This window comes from Orycteropus afer, unplaced genomic scaffold (genome assembly GCF_000298275.1).
Source record: "Orycteropus afer afer isolate SDZICR_OR568_19922 unplaced genomic scaffold, OryAfe1.0 scaffold00026, whole genome shotgun sequence".
Lineage (NCBI taxonomy): Eukaryota > Metazoa > Chordata > Mammalia > Tubulidentata > Orycteropodidae > Orycteropus > Orycteropus afer.
Window position 1 is genome coordinate 16889990 of NW_006921613.1, and position 19623 is coordinate 16909612.

At 40.2% G+C, this 19623-nt stretch overlaps 2 protein-coding genes and 1 pseudogene across 2 annotated transcripts in view; 1 reads left to right on the top strand and 2 right to left on the bottom strand.

The window, feature by feature from the left end:
- Positions 1-216: 216 nt before the first annotated feature.
- LOC122152282 lies at positions 217-313 on the bottom strand (annotated as a pseudogene).
- Positions 314-1449: 1136 nt separating this feature from the next.
- On the top strand, positions 1450-4754 carry ELL3 (elongation factor for RNA polymerase II 3). Its single transcript, XM_007935251.1, has 11 exons — positions 1450-1581; positions 1807-1842; positions 2183-2295; positions 2399-2597; positions 2688-2767; positions 2901-2976; positions 3157-3331; positions 3417-3459; positions 3804-3975; positions 4516-4560; positions 4644-4754. Exons 1-11 carry the CDS (start codon positions 1450-1452, stop codon positions 4752-4754), a joined length of 1182 nt encoding a protein of 393 aa, XP_007933442.1.
- Positions 4755-6613: 1859 nt separating this feature from the next.
- PDIA3 (protein disulfide isomerase family A member 3) overlaps positions 6614-19623 on the bottom strand; it is a 25682-nt gene continuing 12672 nt past the window's right edge. The window contains exons 3-13 of the mRNA XM_007935252.2: positions 17688-17805; positions 14793-14900; positions 13507-13636; positions 11750-11866; positions 11313-11438; positions 10110-10292; positions 9024-9132; positions 7873-8001; positions 7369-7448; positions 6947-7004; positions 6614-6727 (exon numbers count right to left, since the gene is read on the bottom strand). Of these exons, the coding sequence (XP_007933443.1) occupies positions 6614-6727; positions 6947-7004; positions 7369-7448; positions 7873-8001; positions 9024-9132; positions 10110-10292; positions 11313-11438; positions 11750-11866; positions 13507-13636; positions 14793-14900; positions 17688-17805 (1272 nt within the window). The remainder of the gene's footprint in view (positions 6728-6946; positions 7005-7368; positions 7449-7872; positions 8002-9023; positions 9133-10109; positions 10293-11312; positions 11439-11749; positions 11867-13506; positions 13637-14792; positions 14901-17687; positions 17806-19623) is intronic.

Here is a 19623-nt window from a genome sequence, read left to right on the forward strand (position 1 = left end):
ACCCAGAAAAATCTTACAAAAGGCCACAAATGTCATCTGAGAAAAGGAGATTGGAGACCAGCTATACCCATTACCATATCTGTTTATCAGATTAACAAATTGTTACCTGGAGAAGCAGAGAACACTGAGGAGATGCACAAGTATATGTTTTTGTTGTTGGAATTGGAGGTTTATTGCACTGATTTTTTTTTGCCCTTGGATGTGGGCAAATATCAGAAAAATATGGTAGGCTTCACTGATTTGCATGTCATCCTTGTGCAGGGGCCATGTTAAACTCTGTATCGTTCCGGTTTTATTGCTGCTGAAGTAAGCACTAGTGCACTAACTTTAAAAATTAACTTTACTGAAGTACAATCTACACACAATAAAAAATACACATTTTTAAGTGTACAGTGTGATGAGTTCTGACTAATGTGTAGGTTTGGGAATGGAGAGGATTAAGGCCACCTGGGATTAAGCAGGACCAGGGATTCTGAAGAGGGATCCTGGTTAGGAATAGAACATCATCAGGGCTCTTGGGAAACATATACAAATAGTTGGAGGCACTTAGAGCCAGCCTCAACTTGGTCCTGGGGTATCATTGCGCTAGGCTCTGGACCTCTGAAATACCTGCCAACTTCATGCACCTCTTGGCCCTCCTGAGGGAGTGGGCCAGCTCCTTTTCTCGCCAACACACATCTGTTTAGGCCTGACGTGAGAGTTTAGACATTGGTCCCTTCCCTCAGCACCGCAATTCTCCTGCCATCGTCCTTGCCCCCGTCCCCGCCCACCAGCGGGGGGTGCGCCAGCCCGTGACAGCCACGCTTCAACGCTACCACCACACCCACAGGGCTTGACAACTTCTTCAGCCTTGGTAAGAAACTTGCTCCAGGTCTTCCGCAGTACCACGGGCGAAAAAGCAAAAGCCACACTGCGCCGGGTGTTGGCGCCAGGAATCCCCCGGGAGTGCGCGGGCCCTGTTTAGGGTCCCACCATTCTCTGGTCTCTGGGGGCTGGTGGCTTCAGAGGCGCGATCGACTGAGTGCGTCCCTGCCCCTCTGCGGCTGAAACCCTGAAGGGGTTGCAAGTGCAGCATTACTTAGAGATCTCGGCAACTAAGAGTTTAGATTGACTGGGGAAACAGAAACAACTGGCGATTCTGGGTGAGGGGTCCGAAGCTGGCCAGACTTTCTCCCAAACTGGGATAGCCCCATTCGAAAGTCCAAAGCCGTCCACATCAATTTAAGAAGAAACGGCTGGAGTCGGCGGTGAAGGCTCCGGGGTGCGAAGCACCGCCCACGAGTCTGGGAAACCTCCCAGGTGGTGCTAACTGGGGGCGGGGGCGGGGTCCTGAAAGAGGGCGGGGCAGACCTGGGCTGCAGGGCGTGCCAGTGAAACCCAGTACAGCCGAGGTGGCAGTGGTGGCCCTCGCCTGTGGCCCCGGTTCGCCTTGCGCTGGACCTTATCGCCATGGAAGGACCCCAGGAACCTCTGAGTGGGAAGCTCCGGCTCTGCTTCTCCCCGGCTGCCCGGACCAGCCTCCTGCTGCTCAGGCTTAACGACGCGGCACTACAGGCGTTGCAAGAGTGTCAGCGGCAACAGGTGCGGCCGGCCCCTGCCCCCTTTTCCCCAGCCCCTTCTCCTAGGGGTCTCTGGCGCTAGCTGGCGACCCTAAGAAACCTGGGGAGGGGAAGCGGCATCCGCAGACTCCCGCCTTTCCACCTCTCCACGGGAATCCTACAAGGTAGGTGCTCCCGGGTCCCCAACGTCTAATCCTGAGAACGACCCTTCACCTTAGCTCAACTCGTGTTGGTGCTCTTCCCCCAGGTACGGCCAGCGATCGCCTTCCAAGGCAACCGCGGGGTAAGTGCGGGCCCGGGGTGTTTGAGGGAGGTGGGGGAGCCACATACAGGGCAGCAGCAGTCAGGGCCAGCGGGTGTGAGCAGTCATGGTCTGAGGAAGTTCCGGGAACTGAGCCCTGAGTGCGGCAAGGGGGGCTTCTGGGGTTGCAGTCCCAGGAGGCTGTGGTTAAGGAGACTATGCTGTCTTGGCCTCTTGGGGAACTCGGGCTCAGCTGCACCTGTTGTGCTAATGAGCCCCCAGGGACCCACCTTCTGTTCCAGGCTGGCTCAGGGAGGAGTGGCATTGGCAGGAGGGGGAAGGGACTGGCTTCATGGGGCTTACTGTCTCCTTCTACCCCCAGTATCTGAGGCTCCCAGGCCCTGGCTGGTCCTGCCTTTTCTCCTTCATAGTGTCCCAGTGTGGTCAGGAAGGTCCTGGTGGCAGCTTGGATCTTGTGTGCCAAAGGTTGGGCAGGTAAGTTGGGAGCAGGTAGCAAAAAATGTTCTTGGTTGGGTTGAGTGAGTAGAGAAGTTTGAAAGTTCTTCACCCTCCTGTTTTTTTCACCACCCCTTTCCAGATCTGGTCCTAACCGCCTCCACTGCCTGGGCCCACTCAGGGAACGCCTCACCATATGGGCAGCCATGGATTCTATCCCAGCTCCATCTTTAGTTCAGGGACACATCCTGAGTGAAGCCAGAGATCCAGAGAGTTGGCAGAATACTGGAAATGATTCTGAAGGAGATACAATATCACAGCCACAGGTGGCACTAGAGGAAGTAAGGCCAGAAACTGCAAGGAGTTGGGGATAAGGTGGGGCAAAGCCTGATGCCCAGGAAACCAAGTGCCCCTACCACTTTCCCTGCCAGGTGCCAGATCTGCTGGCAACCAACCAAGGACAGTCACTCCCAGGATCCTCCAGGGAACACATGGCACAGTGGGAAGTGAGGTACTTGGGGCAGGGTGGGATAAACAGAGAGGCCCTGGCATTGTCTTCCTTTTTAATCTCCACCCTAAAATGCTGTAATAAGAGATCTAGCCCCACCCCCTTCCCTGGTCATCTTATTTTCTGCAAACTCTAGGAACCAGACTCATCTTCCAAACAGCAAGCCTGATCAGAAACTCTCTTCCTCTGCCAGCCAGAAATATCTGGACAAGGTAAGTTGTGATGGCAAGGGCTTTTCAAAGAACTTTTATCAAGTTGCGATTAAAAAATTAGGAAGCCCTCATTTTGAAGTTCACAGAGCTCATTATATGGAAGGTATTTTCAAGTGGGACTTGAAGGGCAGAATAGATACTGGATTACTGTCTGTGTGACACAGTTATTTTCCCCAACAGAAACGTCCAGCATCTGCAGCCAGTACGGAACTAAAAGAAAAGAGGCTCAGAGCTCTGCCTCTAGCTCCAAGTCCCCTACAAGAGCTGCCCAGTCAGGACCTACAAGAGGAAGACTGGGAACAAGAAGATGAAGACATGGGTCCCAGGCTGGAGGACAGTCCTTCAGTTCAAGCAGGTGAGAGTTAATGAAAGGAGGGTAAAAATGACATAGCAGGAAAAAAACCTAAAATCACCTTTGTGTCTTCTTGGTTCCTTTGTAGACTCTGAATCCCCAAGCCCTGAAGAGATACCAGACTACGTCCTGTGAGTCCCCTGCCATTTCCATTCTAATTTCATCAAGCCTTGAACATATGTCCTATTCCTCCTCCCCTTACATTAAGACGAGGAGCTCTGGTGGCATAGTACCTAAGGCATTAGACTGCTAACCAGAAGACTGGCTATTCAAACCTACCAGTCACTCCTCGGAAGGAAGGTTGGGCAATCTACTTCTGTAGTGATACTGCCTTGGAAACCCAAGGAGGGGTCGTTATGAGTCAGATCCAACTCCACAGCAGTGTGCTTGGTCTGGTTACATGAAGACAAAACTTCCTGGGAGTTGGGAACTTTTGGGGAGTATGAAATTGAAGGGAACTCTCTGCCCCTGGCAGGCAATACAGGGCCATCCAGAGTGCAGAGCAGCAACACGCCTATGAGCAAGACTTTGAGACAGATTATGCTGAGTATCGTATCCTACATGCCCGTGTTGGAGCTGCAAGCCAAAGATTCATAGAGTTGGGAGCAGAGATCAAGAGAGTTCAACGAGGAACTCCTGAACACAAGGTAAGGACTGGACCAGGCTGGCTCTTCTGCTCTATTGGCCATTGCTGTTTTTAGCTGCCATCACATCAGCACTCTCACTCACAGTGACCCCTTGCACAATGGGAGTGAACATTATGATCTATAAGGTTTTCACCAGCTGAATTTCAGAAGTAGATTGCCAGACTTTTCTTCTTACTCTTAGTCTGAAAGCTGCTGAAACCTATACAGAATCACAGCAACTTACAAGCCTCCAGTGACAGACGGGTAGTATGGGTGCACTTGAAAAGCACTGGCCAGGAAATGAACCTACGTCTTCTCCACGAAAAGCAAGACTTCTACCACTGAATCACCACTGCCCTCTCTATTGGCCATTAACTCCCTGCTAACTTCTAATAACCCTGCTTGTCCAGTAAGGAAGGTGACAACCAAGCTAATCTTGAGAGAAAAATTAAGTATGCATCATATAGTAGAAAATGAGAAAGCAAGTTACTTCCCCTCTGTAAGTGAACTGGAGCTTATTTTTCAATATTAAACTCAGTGCTAGCATTTTCTTTGTTTCAGGTGCTAGAAGAGAAGATAGTCAAGGAATATAAAAAGTTCAGGAAGGTAAGACAAGGTCTGGGGGCAGTAGCAAGAAGGTAGAAATGAGGATTTTTATTTTTTGACATGGATGCTCTTTCTCTCTGCAGCGGTACCCAGGTTACAGGGAAGAAAAACGTCGCTGTGAGTACCTGCATCAGAAATTATCCCACATTAAAGGTCTCATCCTGGAGTTTGAGGAAAAGAATAGAGGTAGCTAAAGCTGTCAAAAGGCTCTTGATCCTCTGCCCAGTGAGATATGAAGGAACACAGCTATGAACTAAGTAGAGTGCAACTGTCTGCTCTTCTTATTGTTGACCACTTGAGTCCATGGTGGCAAGTAGGAGAGCTGTTCTACGTTTTGGGGTTTGATTTTCATTGTTGCTGTATTTTAATTTTTAGGGTTGGGCACAGTGCCAAGACTCCAAAGCTGTGCCCAGAAGTAGCAGATGTTTGGCATCTTAATTTTTAGTTCAGTCAGATCACTCTCACATCCTGAGAAATTACACCATTTCCAGAACAAAATACCATGAGGATTTTAGACAAACTAAGTGATCTTAGCCTGGTAGTCTCCCTGAGGAAACAGTAAGAGTTATTGGTAACAAGCTAAAGGAACTTGTAACACACTTGGATGTAATGGACACTGCCTTATCAGACGATGTTACCCCCATGTACTTTAATTTTTTTCACAAACATGATTGAAAAATTGAAACTGCTTTTATGTCCTTTGTACAAGTTTATATGCTGTTGTTAAATCCTCCAAGGCAGTGGTTCTTGTGCCTAGCTGTACAACTGAACCATTTGGGGGGCTCTCTAAAAGCCCTGACTCCAGTCGAGGTCTTATGAGTTAGAATCAAAGCACTATGAATGATCCTGATAGACTCTTTGCTATAAAGGCTCTACCAAATCCATTTTATAATTGACAACTAAAGATTACAGTAGTAATAAAGTTTTCATTTTCTAAACATAGGTATTTAAAGGACCACCTAAAATTAGGACTCCTATCTGGAATTATCTCAGGAGCTCTGGTGGCTAAAATGATAATATGATTTGGCTTTACCCACAAAAAGGAAGAAGGAAATAGTTTAATTAATTTGAACAAAGGTGATCACTCCAGTCCTATCCTTTCCATTTCTCATTGCTGCAGAAGAAAGTGGTTGTTACTATCTTTCCCAGTTCCGCTAGAGAAATTAATGGGCCATACCTAGGCTTTGGGAGAAGAGAACTGCATCTAGTAATGTCAGCAATTCCTGAAAGAGTTTGGATGGAAACTCAACTTGATGCGACACCCACGCAGGGCCTTTCTAGGCAGACAACAACCCTCGGGAGGTATAAAAATATAGTAAGCTCAGCTGCATGGCAAGGATAAATAGCAACCTATCCTTGGGGCATGGGCAGAGCTAGAAATAACCAACCGGAAAGGTCCCTAACACATTCAAATCATTAAGTTAGGGGCTTAGGTAATAAGTATGGACAGAAAGAGATGAGAAATTTGGATTCACAGGTGATAGCTTTGAACCCAGTTATTTGGTCTAGAGCTACACTGTTCAATATGGTAGCCACTAGCCTTGCATGTGGCTATTTAAATGTAAATTTATAAAAATTCTAAATGTAGTTCCTAGCCACATTTCAAATGTTCAACAGCTGCATATATTGGACAGTGCAGATTACAGAACATCTCCATCATTGTATGTAGGAAATCTATTGGACAGTGTTGATCTAGAGAAACTCTAGTTCTCTATCCCATGGAAAAAGACAGTTTAAAGGGGGCTCATTTATTGTTATTGTTCCAAATGTACAAAAAAAAAAATTAGAAAATAACCCCCAACTCAATCCCTCCCTTCCCCACAACATTTCCCCAAACACAAATAATTTTTTCCCAAATCACAAACATAAACTGGTCCTGATGTTTCCATAAACAGTGCAGCTAAGAAAAAGTTTAGAGAAAATTTAACAGGATTCAGGTTATAGCCATTGCTGTCCTCTCAGAATAATCCCATGTGGGTCCCAGTCCTCCCCAACAGTTTTCCCATCTCTGGTGGAAGAGTCCTTTTACAAAGTGGTATTTTTGGCTGCTGCTTTAGAGGTCCTCCTGTGCCTTCTTCTTCTTCTTGGGTTTTTCTTCTTGAATTATAGGGGGGTTTGTAGCCTCTCGCTGTAGGTAGCTAATAAAATCGTTTAATTCACGGCCACCCTGAAAATAGAAAGATTACTCTGAAAATTTAACTTTTTTATAGAACCCTAGATTTTTCCCCCAATAGGAAGACTTTGGAGTTTATAAAAGCTCATTAATAGCCACATATATTGACCATGAGAGTTTCAACAGGTTCCAGTTAAATAAACTCAGTTGAAGAACTAGATATATACAAGTGTTTGTGTGTGTGTTTATGGGGAGATGGAATAATGCACTTACTTCGTATTTCTTTGGATTTAGCTTCTTGTTGGCTGGAGAGAAGTAGATGGTAGGAAAACTGGAGAAAGAAAAAAAAGTTCATTTATTTCAGGTTGTAAGTAATTGTCACATATACTTTCCCAATAACTGCTTGTGGGAAGAACTTCTGTTCACGGTTTCTAATCTAACCAGCTACTATCTCCATCAATGGCTAAGTTATATTCTATGAAAACTCAAGAATATGAGAATTTATAAAATTTGTGGCAGTCATGTGGGCCTACATTGCAGAAAGCATCAGTCCTTAACTGCAATACAAGGAACTCCAAAAAACCATGTCCACTAAAGAAATGGTTTCCTGATAGTTTATAAGCTTATTTTTCCCCCCTATAAAATGCCTAGAGACTTTAGTTTTTGTTAGTTTTGTTTGTTTTTAATCTGCTTACCCTCTGACTTCATATGGAGAAGGCACATCATTGGCTGTGGCATCCATCTTGGCTATCACAATATTTGGGTCTTTGCTGAGCTGTTAAGTTAATGGATGTATCTTTAAATATATCAAGTTTTCAGTGATTAAGGGACACTTACCTATTTTTCCGCCTATAACATATAAGTAACATGCATAGGAAACTACTGAGTAAGGGGGTTGCTTGCAAACTTCATAATGTGCACATTATTTGTGTAAAAATGCAGTAATCAAATCAGGACATAAAACATCTCTTGGCTCCTAAAATTAAGACTCTGTATACTGCCACCTTCAAATTTACCTGGGCTGAGTAAGAAATTACAAGGGCTAAACTGAATGTTTTAAGATGAAGAAATTAATGCATTCATAAAAGCTATTACCAAAATCCAGAAATCACTGGATAAAGACTAAGCCTAAGACATAGTCATAATCCAGAATGACTTCTGTCTCTAATTTTATCTTCAGAATAAGGGTTCACACTCACCTTTTCTCCCAGTTCTTTATACTTAGGCTCCAGATTTTTACAATGACCACACCAAGGGGCATAAAATTCAATCAGCACATCTTTATTTTCATTGTTTACTATCTCATCAAAATTCTCTGCTACCACTACCTAGAAAACACAGAATATTCACGAGTTGAAAAGGCATCTTCAAGGATAAATTCATGAGCTATACTTATCTCTGGACCTAAGAGCAAAGGTGTCCCTTTGAAGACTAAAGTGCACCCAAGCCATGGCATTTTCAATCGCCTGATATGCATGTGACAGCTGCATAATGTATAATGAAGACCAAAGAATAGGGAAGACCAAGACCGAAGAGTTGATGTTTCTGAGTTGTGGTGTTGGTGACAAATACTGAAAGTACTATGGACTGCCAAAAGAACTAACAAATCGTCCTGGAAGAAGTGCAGCCAAAATGCTCCTTGAAGTGAGAATGGCCAGACTTTGTCTTATCTACTTTGGTCATGCTGTCAGAAGGGACCATTCCTTGCAGAAAGATATTATGTTTGGTAAAGTGGAGGGTCAACAAAAAAAAGGGAAGGCCCTCAATGAGATGGATTGACACAGTGGCTGCAATGGGTTCAGGTTTAGCAATGATTGTGAGGCTGGCAAAGGACAGGGCAGTGTTTCGTTTTGCTATACATAGGGTCGCTATGAGATAAGAGACAACTCGATGGCACCTAACAACAATCACTCTCAAATCTGACGTGCTACAGCTGAAAAGAAGTCATGGAAATGCCAGTCACATTTAAAGACCATATTAAAGATGCTGACATCCTCCAGAAACCAGTAAACTTTCTTGTCTGTCACTTGTTAAACTATGTTTAGGAAATCTAAGTAGTACCCAACTCTTCCTTAAAATAATCTCATAATAATCTTTCAATCCCTATTTTAGGGGTTAGTATGTTCTATTCCGAAGGGTAATTTAGTCCTAATATAAATAACACCAGAAAATTCTATGAAGGTTTTATACATCTCCTCCTATTGAACATTATGAGGTCTGCCAATGTTTTCTTATGACTCAGGGAGCTGAAGAAGAAAAAAAAAAGCCACTAAGGTCTTTACTTAGACCTAACATTGTTCTGGAATAAAGAAATAAGGGGCAGCTTCTCACAGGTGTGTAAGCACCTCACCTTCACAGGCCCATCATTGCTCTCTGGGATAGGCTCAGACTTCAGGTATCTCTTCAGGTTGCCGTCAAAATAATCCTGTAGGAATCTCTCAAGAGCCTTGCCATCACGCCTACAGATGGAAAGACAGGGTCAGATTTGTTCATTTATTCTCACCATGGAGCAGATTAAAATCAGTATCTTAGTTTCTACATAGTTTAGCTTCAATTTCAAGGTTGGCAGGAAACTGGATACTAAAAATGGGCTTTTATCTGTCACAATATGCAGAACTACTGACTGAACAAGAAACCAACCACCTCCTTCCATTTCTAGTGTATTCTTTGTGGATTAAAAAGGTCAGGGATCATGAGATAAAACTGACAATAGCAACTCAAAAGATTAGATAGGAAACTTAGGGGGCTATGAGTTTATGTTAATGGATGAACAGTTTGAAAAAAGGATGAAAATGGTTGCACAATTTGAATGTAATGAATGTTACTGAATTCTAGAAATTGTTGAATTGGTTAATGGTCTGCTGGGTATATTTTCAACAACAACAAAAATAAAACCAAAAAAAGATAAAAGGTCAGGTAAGGATGAGAGTATTGCTCTTCTGGAGATTCATTTGTAAAACAGAAAGAAAAAAACAGGAAGAACCAGGTCTTATTTTCTGTTCTGCCTTGACCCCCAAAAGTCTCAGAAGGTAAAGGTAAAACTTCTATGTCCGGAGTCTTAAGATCTTTCCAATTCCTTGTGTTTACCTTAGGGCAATATCCTTACACATTGGGTTGGGAGGGGGTTAAGGTAGTCTAAAATTTTATCAATCACTAAAGAGGTTGTCCAGTCTTCTCTATCTGCTACTTCAAATGGTGAGATAGAAATAATCATGTAAGAATTACAAGCTCACATCCTTTTGTTAGTTTTCAGAATTCATTAAGGATCACAGCCCTTGAAGTACCAGTTATAAAAATTAATTTAGAACTATGACAGTCAGAGGTCTTGACCTATCATCACATTCCAGTGTTCTTTATATATTGTCAGTAACATAAAAAGTTTTAATAGTTTTCTCCAAGAATCAGAAACCCAAACTCAAGAAAATTTGCAACTCACGAGAACTCCTCCTGCATGACAAACTTCTCTCCTTTAGCAGTTCTGATGGCAACAACAGGAATCTCTCCAGCAGTGTTTTCCAAGCCAAAATCAGAAAGTTCATGGCTGAAGGTTTTGCGGCTAGCTACAGCAAAGTTGAGTTTATGTCCAGCATCCAGAAATTTCTTTGCCACCATCATCACTCTGTAGGAAACAAGATATTTGTGCTATATAATACTGTTAACAGGGTGATAAAGCACTTTTAGAACCAAGGAGCAAGAGGGCAGAAAGTTAAGACTAAGTTCTACAGTCCATGCAGCACTCTGAAATCAGTCTAAACTTGTGTTCTTGGGCTTTGACATCAGATGTCTTAATGAACTTCACTGTCAAATTGGTGAACCAATCAAATGGTCCATTCCCAATGAATCCTGCTATATGATATAATTGTAAAATCTATTTATTGCATGCATAACTGACTTGAAAAGAAAACTTATAAGGATAAAATATACTGGGAGTCTCAATGGGCAAGTGGGCACAGTATTATAAGGGCATTTATTTATTTAAATTTTTATTGTGATTTGGGTGAAAGTCGGAAGAATAATTTCATTTTCTATACAGCAGTTCATACACATTTTGTCTCATGACATTGATTGCAATTCCCCACAATGTAACAACTCTCTGCCCACTTCCTCCCTGCAGTGACCCTTCCCTGTATCCTTCCCTCCCATGTACCCCCCAACCCGTAGCTGTATCCCTGTGCAAACACTGCCCCTCTGTTCTACCATGACTGATCGCACCAAGGAGTCTATCTACCTGATACAAATGTTCAGCCCATATTCCCGTCTATTATTTGGCTGGAAGCCACAGGAGTGAGTTCAATTCCAAACGTGAAGACCATGGTCTCAGGCTCTATCAAACCAGCAAACCTGGTCTTTTTTTTTTTTTTATGATTTTGAGTTTTGTTCCACATTGTTCTCCCACTCTATCCAGGATTATAAGGGCATTTTCTATCACACCGTACCTTTTACTGGGAGGTTAAACGTAAGCTTGTCACAAGGCAAAGATATACCCAATGGATTTTGAAAACAGTTCATTTGTCCTTATGGACTCAAATGTAGTTTTTTGGAACCCAACTGTTCCCATACTTATCTGCTCTCACATCACACACGGTAACAGGATGGTTTGAAGGAACTGTTTACAAAGAGAAAACATACTTCTAATTACCTGTTTCTCCAGTAGTTGGAGCCTTTAGTATTCTTTTCATAGTCCACATCATAGTAAGCCACAAGTAAGTCCTTGCCCTGTATCAAATCTTTATTATCTTCTGTCATATGAGGGCAGATCCCAAAACTGAAATACAATAATCCAGTATCAAATTTAGCAGATTTATATACCTATACTAAAGAATTATCACAATGTAACTGATAGCACTTACAAAGGAAAGATTTCAACATTTAGGGTAAGTATTGATACTTTGTATAAGACTACAATAGGAGTTCTAGTACTCATACTCTACTGCTTCATTATACACTTAAACAATTAGTGTTACAATCCGTTGAATAAAGCTATTTAAGCCAAAACATGGCTCTGCTTAATAACTGAGATAAACAAACTAAAGTGAAGTCCAAAAAATTCCAGACAAGGTATAAAGAGGTACTCACATGTTTTCCTGGATAAATTTTTTAATCTTGCTACTAGTCATTTTTTGTTCTGTATATGGCACAGTCTTGTCCTCAAACTTGTTAATCAAATGGGAAGGACGAAACAAAGTGATTCCCCTTTAAAAAAAATAATAAAAAGTCTCAATAAGCGATATCAGAGGAACTAACCATCTCTCATCTTTTATTTAAAAGCTCAGACTATGTCCTTCAGCTGCTATTTTTGGTATCACTACTAAACAAGTAAGGAATCTTTTCTGGGAACCACAGACTCAGAAATATTAACATTAACACTAAGGTGATAACTTTAATTATTAGTGCAATAATTATGTGTGAGGGTTAATAAACCCTAGGTTGCTAAATTAAGAGACCCTAATTCTAGTTTTATCACTAATTTCAAACACTGTGGGCCAGACCTCAATTTAATCTTTCTAGTCTTCAGTTTTCTCATCAGCACAAAAGGGAGAGTAAATGATTAATTTCCAAACTTTTAAAATAACTATAACCAACAGAATCCCCTCTTTTTAAGGACATATCTTACCCCAAAATCCTATATATACAATAAATTCCTTTTTTACAGGTACTACTTTGCCTCTCACCTCAGCCAAGCTCTCCTCAATCCACTAGACTGCTTTAGGAAAAAAGTCTTCCTTTAATTTCTAGCCTTTTGTTCAGCTGAAACTCAGGTTTTTGGTTGTGAGTTACAAGTTTATATCTAGTACCAGCTTTTGCAGAAAATACCTCTATTCTAACTACCAGTATCTTGCCTCTAGCTCTTCCCTTATTCATTCCCTCTTCCCACATAAAATTTCATCACTTGTTTTTGGCCAGGCTTTAGCACTCTTAAGTCAAGTCCATCTATCCCACCTTCACTCTTGTAATATTAACCATTAATTTTATGTTAGTTAAACACAGGCATTTCCATAGAACACAGAGAAACTATACAGCAAAAAGGGAACATAATACAAACATTCCAGATAAGCAAGAATGTTAACATGGCTAAAACTTTAAGAGGATTAAATGAGTTTAACAATAGCAAATGGCACAGAGTAAGCACTACATATTTTGTTAAATATGATAAACAATACTATCCTTGGCACATTTTCCTTTTTATTTTATATGCTCACTCTGAGTGATCTCATCTAGTGCCACAGTTTCAACAATGTGGCTGACCTATAATTTTTATCCCAATCGCCATCTCCTACCTGAAAAAACTCATCTTTAAAGATTCACACCTCAAGAGTTACCTCTTTTTCCGACACCACTCTCTACCCTAAAGAGTAATAGTAATAATAAAAAAATTCCATTATGCTGAGTAAAATAAGTCAATCAAAGGACAAATACTATATTAGTTCACTACTGTAAAAAGTCAAGCAAAGATTTATATATGGAATGAAACTTTGTTGGTTACCAGGGATGGGAGGGGAGAGAGGAGAAGGAACACTGCTAGATAGGAAGAGACAAGTATTGATTTAGGTGAAAAAAAGAAAAAAAAAAATTCCTAACTCCCTTTGTATTCTCAACACACCCTGTACATATCTCTGTCATAACGCCTCCAACACTTACTACACATAAACATTTTTACATGTATGCAAATACACCATGTCCTCCTACTCAATGTCCTGTAAAAGCAGTGAAACTTTAATGCCTAGCAAATGCTCAATAAACCTTTCAGAAAAACTAAGTATAAAAATCACCAGTTCACACAACTATAGCACTCAGTCCAGAGAATTAAGAGGATATTCAGCTCTGTCACTTACTCTCCATTATCATCATACTTGTTCACCAGAGACTCAACATCGGTATGTGCAAATCGGTAGTTATCTCTCAAGTTGCTGGCTGCTTTTAGGAACTCAGAGTGAGCGTCACTGAATAAATCCTCGAAAAAACCTATATAGAAAATGTCAAGCATAAGGAAGAAGCAGTGAATTCTGATACATATTCACAACTTTTATTTTTTTCAAAGCCTTCATTCAAGCATGGATAAGCAAAATAAGATAAGTAAAAGACTGGGTCTACTTTGACATGACCGCCTAGGATCTCTGACAAAATATTTGGGATGAGAATTATTTCTCTACCCCTTAAAGAAATATTTTTGACGGATCCAAGGAAGTAGATTTGTCAGGATTCACATCCTAGTCTACTTACTCACAATTATATAAAATTGGGCAAATTGCTTAGAGTTTCAGAGACTATTTCAGGGGCCAGAAGGATTAAATAAGACATAACATAAGTCAAAATGCATTATAAACTATAAAGCATTTTACTATATTTTTTTTCTTTCCATGTTTTACTCATCTTTAGAACCCTAAGGTCTAGAAAAGTGACTAAACCAGGTAATTAATAATGGCCTGCTTATCATTCAAATCAAACTCACTGTCATCGAGTCGATTCCGACTCATAGCGACCCTCATTGGGTTTCTGAGACAGTAAATCTTTACGGAAGTAGATTGCCCCATCTTCCTTCCACGGAGTGGCTGGTGAGTTTGAACTGCCAACCTTCCGGTTAGCAGTTAAATGCCTTAGGCACCATGACACCAGAGCACCTTTGTTTACCACTAACTCCATGTAAAATTTACAGAATCAGTAGAATCTAGGTAAGAGGTGGCTTTTAGTTAAATTTAAATAATGTTTAAATTTACTTATATATCTACTATTTTATGGTAAGTAACAGAACATTTGCCATTTCTAGAATCCTCACAGGTTTATTATTTATTATATCTTCTCCTCACACTTTAAAGGTCTATTTTAGTCTTAACTATTTACTGATTATGAGTTTAATCTCAGAATTTAAGAAATGATAGAAAAAGCTGAAGATATTCCTATTCGAGACCCTTCATTGAAATTAAGCCTGTATGTCTATAAGAACACAAAGCCACTCAACTAAAACACTGATTTCCCCCATATCATACTAATATTGACCTAATTCTGTGAGGAGTCTTTTCAATTGCCCCAAAGTTTCCTACATTGTTTTAACTGTTGTTTTCCCATTATAGTGGGATTGTGAAACCAAGTTGATTTTGTGGCACAAATATTTGTCACTTACCCACTACAGAGGCATCTTTATCACTAATGAACTTCTCAAATTCTTCCTCAGTCCTGAGAGGAACTGAAGCAGGCCCTGCCTGCTTCTTCAGGTGGCTGACAATTCCATCTTAGAAGGCAAGATGAAAGTTTATAGCAATATAATTCATTTACAATTTTTTTTAAAGAAGGCAATTATTCATGATTCAATATTAAAATGGATATAAAATCTTTTTAAATCCTTGTCCCTGGTCACTTTCTTCCCTATAGAATAAAATTTGTTTTTATGTATGTTCTTCTAAACATTTTCTGTATAAGCAAGCAATTCTAAACCAAACCAAATCCACTGCCACACAGTCAGTTATGACTCATAGTGACCCCCATTGGGTTTCAAAGGCTATAAATCTTTACCAAAGTACATTGCCTCATCTTCCTCCCACTGAGTGCTAGTGGGTTTGAACCATCAACCTTCTGGTTAGCAGTCAAACGCCTTATGTACTGTGCTACCAGAGCTTCTTATAAGCAAGCAATTACATATTTACTATTATTTTTTCTTCTTTTATCCTCAAATGGCAACATACATAAACACTATTCTGTATTTTGTTGTCATTCAACACAGCTTAGAGATAGTTTAGATCAATACACAGAGAGCTATCTCAATCTTTTTTAACAGCCACATACTGTTTCATTTTATGACTATACCACAATTAATTTAACCAGTCATGGGTGATGGACATTTGTTTCTAATTTCTTGCTGTCACAAATGATTCTGCAACAACCAACCTTCACTAAAGTCATTTTGCACATTAGGTAGAGTATATCTGTAGGGTAAATTCCTAGAAGTGGATTCACTGGATCAAAGGACACATGTATTTATAATTGTTAAACTGGATTCCAAACAGATTGTGCATGCATTAAGGTGTTTATAAGAGTACAAATTAAATAATGTCTTCATGCATTATTGAATACTCTTTCCTCACCTCCTTAATTCAAATGTCATCTTCTCAATGAGGGCTTCCTTAACCATCCCATTGTAAACTGAACCCTATTCAACCTCTGACACTCCTATGTCTCTTTCCTTTCCCTGTTGTATTTTTCTCTACAACTCTTTTCACCCTATAATATATGCTATGATTATTATCATCTCTCTTGTCCAATACAAAGTAAATTTCAAATGAGTAGGGATTTTTGTCTGTTTTCCTTTCTGAGCTATACCTAGCTCTTAGAATAGTGCCCAGCACATTAAAAGTTTAATAAAATCTATTTTGAAAATAAATGAACGAGCAAGTCCTTTATCTCATAAAGTACAATCACCTATAGCCTTACATTTTTTAAAAAGAACATGCAACTGGTATAAGAGTTTAACTATATATAGGTCAAATCATGCCATGTATAAGATACAACTAAAATCACGTCCCTGTTGAGGTGTAATGAGCTAGATAACTTTAAAAGTTTAAAAAGAGTAATAATCATGCACACACACACACACCCTTTTTATCCCTTAAGCCTAGATGACAAACTATTATTCCACCTTCTTCTGGGTCCACTGAAACCATTCACAGGCTCAAAATGCTCATAGGCCAGAAGTAGTGCTACTTCTTCATATGACAGTCTACTTCCTCTAACACATTCTATATGCTCTAATGATCTGCTAACTGGCTGAGACAGAACACTATCTTTCCAACATAACTAAACTATTTTGCATTTATAAGTCAGTGTTTTCCTTTATCTCTGTCCATTTATTCCTGGATTATTTTGTTTTTCTTTTTCCTTTTTGATGTTTTCCTCAACATCAACAGAGGAAGAGTTTTATCAATAGATCAGTTGAAATTATTAAGGTAATTGTTAATAATCTATCACAATATTAGTTATAAAGAACTTTAACTCAGGGCTATAATGGCAAGTGTTACTTTGAGTATCTAAAATTCTCTGGAAGAGGTAATAGGAATGCTGAAAAAAACAGTTTAAGCAGGTAGGCAAACAATATATTCTTAGAGAGACAGATGAACAAAATATCCCTTCTGACTAAAAACTTTGAATAAGTAGACAAAAATGTGACCTAATCACATGCTGAGAAATTCTCCAGTCTAAGAAATCCATGGAGTCCCTGGGTGGCACAAATGGTTAAGCACTTGACTATTGGCTAAAAGGTTAGCAGTTTGAACATACCCAGAGATACTCAGAAGACAGGCCTTGTTGATAGGTCACAGCCTTGAAAACCCTATGGAATATTTCTACTCTGCACACACAGGGTCACCATGAGTTAGAATCAACTAAATGGCAACTAACAACAACAAATTTATGTTATAACCCAAATTAATAATTCCTTGCCTGGTAGCAGTCTGCCAGGGTCCCTCTACAATTTAGTTAAGACTTATCCAAGTTGAGAGAAAAATATATCAACAACTCTAACCTCTAACTCTATCCCAAATTAAGCTAATAAAAAATCTGAATGATTGAAAAAAAAAAAAAAAAAGACGATTTTTCTCCTCTGTGCTTACACATATCAAATATTGACTGTTGGCTAAATGGCCTCAGTTGGGCCAAAATATTTATTTAGACATTCAACAGAGTTATTAAGTATTTACTACACACAGAGGATCTAGGTGTTAGGGATAGAGTAGTAAGTAAGCCAAACGAGGTCTCTGTTCTCTTGGATCTTAAAATCTGGCAAACCAAACCCAGTGCCATCTAGTTGATTACAACTTATAGCAACTCCCACTGGGTTTGCAAGGCTAGAAATCTTTACAGAATCTGACTGTCTTCATGTTTCTACCTCAGAGTGGCTGGTAGGTTCAAACCACCAACCTTTTGGTTAGCAGCCAAGTATCTTAACCACTATACCACTAGAGCTCCTTAGGAAGAATAAAGTACTTAACAAATAAATTGCTTCCAGAATGCAATACAGAATCCTTACCAGCAGTCCTAGGCCCATCATAAGCACCTGCTTCTTCACCATCTCTAAATATCTTCAGAGTTGGATATCCACTGACTCCATACTTATTACAGGTGTTTGTATTAGCAGTGCAATCAACCTAAAGATTAAAGCACACAAACCATTTTTTAAAAATGTGTATTATGACTTTGGTGAAAGTTTACAGAGCAAATTCATCTTCTATACAGAAGTTCATACACATTTTGTTTCATGACATGGAATGCAATTCCCTACAATGTAACAGCTCTCTTCCCACTTCCTCCCTATAATAGTTAGTTACCTCTTCCCTATGTCCTTCCCTCCCATGCACTCCTGCCCTCTGAGCTCTCTCCCTGTGCATACAGTGCCCTTCTGTTCACCCATGATTGATCACGCCAAGTAGTGTATCTACCTGATGTAAATGTTCACCCTATATGTCTGTCTATTGTTTGGCTAGAAGCCACAGGAGTGAGTTCAACTCCAGACCTGAAGGGTAATTAGGGGCCATAGTCTCAGGGGTCTTACCAGGCTCTATCAGACAAGTAAACCTGGTCTTTTTCATGAATTTTTGCATACTGTTCTCCCACTCTATCCAGGATCTCCTGCACTGATCCCTTTCTGAGTGGTTGACAGTGGTAGCCAGGCACCATCTAGTTCTTCTGGTTTCATGGTCACATAGGCTGAAGTTCGCATGGTCCACTAGACCCCTGGACTACTTGTTTCCATGCATCATTGGTTTTCTTCATTCTTCTTTGCTCTGGACAGGGAGAGACCCATTGTTGCATCTAGATGGCTGCCTGCGAGCTTTTAAGATCCCAGTTGCTACTCACCAAAGCAGGATATAGAACAATGTTTTTGTGTAGCATGTTATGCCAATTGAGTTTGACATCACCTGCGACCATAGTCCTGAGCCCACAGGTCCAACTGCTCGCTCCAACAGGGCGCGTGGCTGTGGCTAAGAAGTTATCATAACTTTGCCTCCTTTTCACTCTATTATATATATGGACCTTCCTATAGCACATACAAATACATATGTAGAAATATCATCTGCTAACCATATATATGGTCATGGGTATATTCCCTTTTGCCTAGACATACCTAATCATTCAGCCTGTCCACCTATCTCTTTACCTGTAGGTTAATGTTTGTTATCACTGGTAACGCAATATTGTACACATAAAAGAGTTTATCTTTGTTGTCTATAAAAACATACAAATGATTCTGTTATCCAAATACCTATAGCAGACTTTTCTTATATTCACAAAATGTCAGGATTGGTTAAATCATAAGTGATTGATCAATACATGCCACAGGTGAATAGATCTTAAACACAGACTGGTGCTGATAAGCTATATCAGAACCACGTAAGGAATTCTTTAAAATTTAGATTTCTGGGCCTCATACAAAATGCAAATGGCTGTTTAAATTCTGCCTTTGGGTCTCTATTATCTAAAGCTGTAGCATTATCTTTTTTCTGCCTCAGTACATTTTGAGAGACATATCACATTGAGTTAACAACAGTGGGTTACTTTGACTATTAGTTGGGGTGGGGTATAATTAGATTTGGCAAATGATCTACAGCTTTAGCAAAGGTACCAGTACCAATATTTCCTGAGCTAGTTTGATGAGGTAAAACATAGCATAACAGATCTACTGAGACCTACCACCAAGAAAGAAAACAATATTCATCTATTTAGCCACTTTCTCCAAATCAGGCAATGCTATATCTTATCTTATTCAATATCCAAGATTCGTCTAAAAATTAAATTTTTATGTGCTTCCAAAGACTTCTCCAAAAGAGTCAAAAGAGAACCTACAGATTGGGAAAAAATATTTGGTAAGAACATATCTGACAAGGGACTTATCTCTAGAATTTATAGAACACTCCAACACCTCAATAACAAAAAGACAAACAATCCAATTAAAAAATGGGCAGAAG

What these genes read in the sequence shown, in the direction of transcription:
- ELL3 (XM_007935251.1), top strand. Translation starts at nt 1,450, where the DNA reads ATGGAAGGACCCCAGGAACCTCTGAGTGGGAAGCTCCGGCTCTGCTTC. An exon ending in GAGATACCAGACTACGTCCT is followed by an intron (nt 3,460 to 3,803) that starts GTGAGTCCCCTG and finishes TGCCCCTGGCAG; the next exon opens with GCAATACAGGGCCATCCAGA. An exon ending in GAGGAACTCCTGAACACAAG is followed by an intron (nt 3,976 to 4,515) that starts GTAAGGACTGGA and finishes TCTTTGTTTCAG; the next exon opens with GTGCTAGAAGAGAAGATAGT.